The sequence below is a fragment of the Besnoitia besnoiti genome, chromosome VII, assembly GCF_002563875.1.
Source record: "Besnoitia besnoiti strain Bb-Ger1 chromosome VII, whole genome shotgun sequence".
NCBI lineage: Eukaryota > Apicomplexa > Conoidasida > Eucoccidiorida > Sarcocystidae > Besnoitia > Besnoitia besnoiti.
In genome coordinates this window covers 1,435,761-1,440,342 of record NC_042362.1, presented here as the reverse complement: position 1 = coordinate 1,440,342, position 4,582 = coordinate 1,435,761, and the positions used below count along the sequence as shown (strand labels likewise).

Here is a 4,582-nt window from a genome sequence, read left to right as displayed (position 1 = left end):
GTCGAGAAGTTCTTCGTGTTGCAATGCAGTACCACGTGTACCCGCGTGTGCTGCCGGGCAAATGCTGCGCATAAATGGTTGTTAGTCTGAGTTTAGGGTTTAGGTTGTTGTGACCAATATGACCGTACGCCAAACAGACGCGCTTCGCTGAACTTGGCGTCCACCTGGCTCGTGTGAGGCTGCGTGCTTTACACTGAAACGCGGCAAGATCAGAACGCTTCTCGCTAAATTCAGTTATCTAATCTAGGGGATACAATATATATATATATATATATATCTACAGATCATCTCTTTCTCTTCTGAACGAACAGGCGGTTGCGCGTCTCGTTCCGCAGTCCAGGGTCCTACGGTGCGTGAGGGTTTAGGTCTTGACGGCGCCGTCACACATGATCGCCTGTATTCAACAGCGACGGCGTGGCACATGACGCCGGTTTCTTCTTCATGCTGTTCTTTGCGGCAAAAGTTGATAGAGGCAAAACAGGGCAGCTACAGGTGGTTCCTCAGACCTTCTGGTGGCGATGTCGGAATGGACTCGACCATCCCCAGGTGAGCGTCTGCGCATACAGGTGGGTGACTCCGCCGCCACGCTAAGGCTTGTCCAGCGGGTTGTGCGCGGCTGTAGCGTTTCTGGTTTCTCCTCTGCGTGTCAGGCTGCGCCTGCAGTCCCGTCGGTGGTGTGCTTGCGTCATAGAGACGTGCATCTCCATTTCTTCGCAGAGGAACCAAGCTGGGTCATCTCTTTCCTCACTCACGATAAAATAGGTTCGCACTGTGGCACTGCGACGCCGCGCATGCATGCCATGCTCAATTATGAGTCTCCCTGTGAACCTGTCGGCGGCCGGCTGCGGCGTGGATGTCGTGGGCGCCCTCCGGAATTATAAGCTGCTTGCGCCTCGCGTTCTTCAGGTGGCAACGATGGCTCCTTCGGGCGGTGAAGTACGCGGGTGGCCTGCGCCGAACCCCGCGGCACGTGGCTTTCATCATGGATGGTAACCGGCGGTTTGCGCGTCGAAACCAGGAGTCCACCGCAATTGAAGGGCACCGCGCCGGGGCGCGGACGCTCTCGCTGGTAAGCTGAACGAGCAAGTCACTCTCCTCGCAACTGGCGCGTGCGCGCGCGAGATAGTCGCTTCCCACGAAAGCGCTATCCTGCCGGAGAGCAACCTGCTGGCGTCCGGCGGTATCTGCTGTCTCTCCGTATTCGTATTGTGGCGTCAGTGCAGCAGTTGGTCTCCTCGCTCTTCCACCGGGCCACCGCGGGGTTCTGCCGAGCAGCAGACACGAGCGAGAAGCCTTCGTAGCTTGCGCCGCCAGTGCGCGCCGCCCGTGGAGACCGTGTGCCAGAGCCGCGAGCCTCAAGGGATTGGCGTTCTGACTTCGGTTGTGCTTTTTTCCCATTCCTCAGATGTGCGAGGCTTGCTTGGAGCTAGGGATTCAGTTCGTGACGGTGTATGCCTTCGCGCTGGGCAATTTCCACCGCGACCGTGAGGAAGTCGTTGGCCTCCTGCATTTGGCGGAAGACAAGTTTTCGAGCAAAGGTTGGATCGAGTAAGATACCCCCTGGCTGCTGCTGAAGCCTTCTGTAGCTTAGACCCCAAACTGAATCTTTCTTCAGTCCTTGAGATCGAGTTTCTTACCCTGCGCACCTTCTCGCGGCGCACGCAAGCGACTGACTCGCATCCTCAGTGGACGTTCCATCGAGCCAGGTTGCAATTCGGCTGACACGAGGAAACGTGTAAACGATAACCGAGACAAATCCGCCCAAATCTCCTCACGGATCGCACTGAAAGACAGCCACTGCGCGAGGGGTTCGCGTTGGTCTCCGCAGTCTACTGACGTGCATGTTTCTGTGCCAACTCAGGTAAAGAGTGTCTCGCCACAAGCATCTGTGCTTACCGACGGACAGCTTGGCACGGGCACCTGGTCCTGACCGCTGCAGAGAGTAATTGATGCTTCTTGTTCTTGGGGGCGGCGTCGCTTGCCTGTGTCTCGTGACTCCGCCGCTTCGCGAGTCTGTCGGGCCTGAGACACTGCAAGGACCATGGCCTCAGGTCGGAGTTCTCCTTTCATGTGGACGCTCCGCGGTCTTATTGATGCGTTCCCTGCAGCGGGTTCTTCAAGCGCCTGGGTATTCGCGTACGCTTCGTTGGAGATTTCTCATATCTGCCGCCTTCCTTGACGCGAGCGCTCGCGAACGCTGCACAGGAGACATCCACTGCGTGCGCAGACCCTGAAGGCCTGGGCTGTCGCCTAGTGGTTACCGTGTGCATCGCCTACGGATCCAGACGGGAAATTGCGCGCGCGGTTGCCGGGGGAGGCGCAGAGTCGCAAGAAGCGCTCGTGGATCTGGCCGTCACATCACCCACGGAGGTGATATCACCGCAGGCGCTTTCTTTCAGTACGAGGCGACGGCGTAAGAGAAGCATCAGGCATAGTGATCCCTCCGCTGCGACCTGTAAGCGAAGCCTCATGCCGGTTATAACGGAAACACAATCGTGTGTTTCGTGTTTAGGGGTTTCCGGTGCTACGTCGGTATCCGCAGGCTTCCTGTGTAGCATGAGTATCCATCCTCTGTCGTTGTGCACTCACCCGAGATGCGGTTGAGGCAGCAGTAGACCACACAGCACCAGTCGGTGATCTCGTTACAGAACTACCCGACAGCCTTTTGGAGCTGGACGGAAACTGGACTTCGTGCAAAATACAGGCCCGCCCGATCTTCTTGAAGTGCATGCTTTGCCCATGTTGTGGAGAGTCGCACGGTACCACCGGCGCCCTCTATGGCAGGAGCCTCTAGTTCTCTGATTACCATCTCTAGCGCCGTGTGTCGGGCGAGTTTTTTGTGTCCTTGTTTCCAAGGCAATCTTGTTCTGTCGTGCCATTCTTTGCAGCTCAGACGCCGACTCGTCATGCAGCTGACGAGCAGCGGAACGAGCTGGACGAGTGGTTCTCTTGCGGTCCGTGCTGTGACGCAGTCTTGCACGCGCACCTGTCCCCCAGTGGAGCAGGCGCTACATGGCATTCCACTACGCCTTATAGGTCGGTTGACTGAACATCAAACCTCGATATCTCTCGAAGCACGCATTTTCGCGTTTGCATGCGGTGCTGTTTGTTGTCCATCTACCATCATAACTATGGCGAGCACCATCGCTGGATCACACGCTGAAGGAGCCCCGCAGCATGCTCATTCACCTTGTCAGGTTCTTTTACCAAACTCTGCTCTGCGTGTTCAAGATTGGAGAACAGGAAGCCCTGCTTCCGGGAAGTGTGTCGGATTTTCACGATTTAATGGCCAGCCGCTGCGTTCCTCGTATAGTTGAGTGGTATTATTCCTCATGATTTCGTGTCACCCGTCGCTCATGCGGTGCTTCAGTACTGAACAAAACAATACCGGGAATGGTTCTTGTGTCTTGACCACTGTATCTATTCACTCTTTTGATGGTGCCAGGAAACGAGGGTCGCAACTTTGGACAGCTCTTCAAGCTGAGGATGTCCCCCCGCCAGATTTACTTCTCCGCACATCTGGAGAGAGGCGGCTCTCCGACTTCCTTTTGTACGAGGTAGGTTCGACTCTATGAGTGCAACTCTGTTACCACTGACTTCCTGTCCTGTTCGCTTCATAATTTTGAGGGGGGAAGAGTGGAGGAATGGTGTCATTCTACGATATTGCGTATGATGTTTCGGAACACTGTATATCGAGTACGAGTGTCGTACCACCCACCTCCATTGAAGTCGAACGTCATGCTGTCTATTTGGCGAGGTCCCTCCTGCGGGGTATTGTTGCAGTCGCCTTCCGACACGATACCATGTCCTGATGTCCGTCACAATAGTGGTCACGTCGGTATATCTCTGGCGCCTGTCTCCGCTCACAGTAATCACCTCCATAACCCTTTAGCGTATTTTTGTGAGCAAGCGCTTCTTGCCTGCTGTTGACCGATATAGTAGTTCACCCGTGGGGCAGGATTCTACCTATCGTTTGCTTTATACACGAGTACCACTTTCTTGTGTGTGTCTTACAGACTTCTGAAACAACGGCGTTCTATTTTCTTAACGTTCTCTGGCCAGACCTTTCCTGCATGCATTTACTTGTGACGGTGGTTCATTTTCAACTGCAGAGGATCCTTCAGGAGTTTTGTGGATGGATAGCGGGCTGCTGGCTTTTAGGAGGAAAGCGCCACCTGGCCCTGCTTTCCTAAAGACCTCACAAACCTGTGGAAAACCATTTGTCTAGGCAGTGATCCCGGCAATACAGAGCAGGGAGCAATGTATAGTTTTGTTTTGGCTTTGAGGTGAAACGCCTGTCTCTGAGAGTTTATTAGATCTCCTTAAATCCTTTGTATCGTGTCTGTACATCAAAAAGGTCTGTTTCGATGTTCACAATTACCGAAAGGAGCCGAATATATGCGAATATATGTCTTGGAGCTCTGGGGAGTGTGCCATGAACACGATTTACGGTGTTAATGATAAGACGTTGAATCCGCGATGTATTTTGCGGCCCGTTAGCACAACGTCTGACTGATCTGCCCTCCTATGCAGAACCGATGGCACCATGTAAACCGAAGAAGTGGAGTTCAAGTTTGGTGGC

At 54.3% G+C, this 4,582-nt stretch overlaps 1 protein-coding gene across 1 annotated transcript; it reads left to right on the top strand.

Moving 5' to 3' along the window:
- Nucleotides 1-526: 526 nt before the first annotated feature.
- On the top strand, nt 527-4,193 carry BESB_078030 (undecaprenyl diphosphate synthase; the record flags this gene model as incomplete). Its single annotated transcript, XM_029366164.1, has 7 exons — nt 527-546; nt 907-1,069; nt 1,406-1,548; nt 2,109-2,455; nt 2,889-3,036; nt 3,446-3,557; nt 4,017-4,193. 7 exons carry the CDS (start codon nt 527-529, stop codon nt 4,191-4,193), a joined length of 1,110 nt encoding a protein of 369 aa, XP_029217595.1.
- Nucleotides 4,194-4,582: the final 389 nt, after the last annotated feature.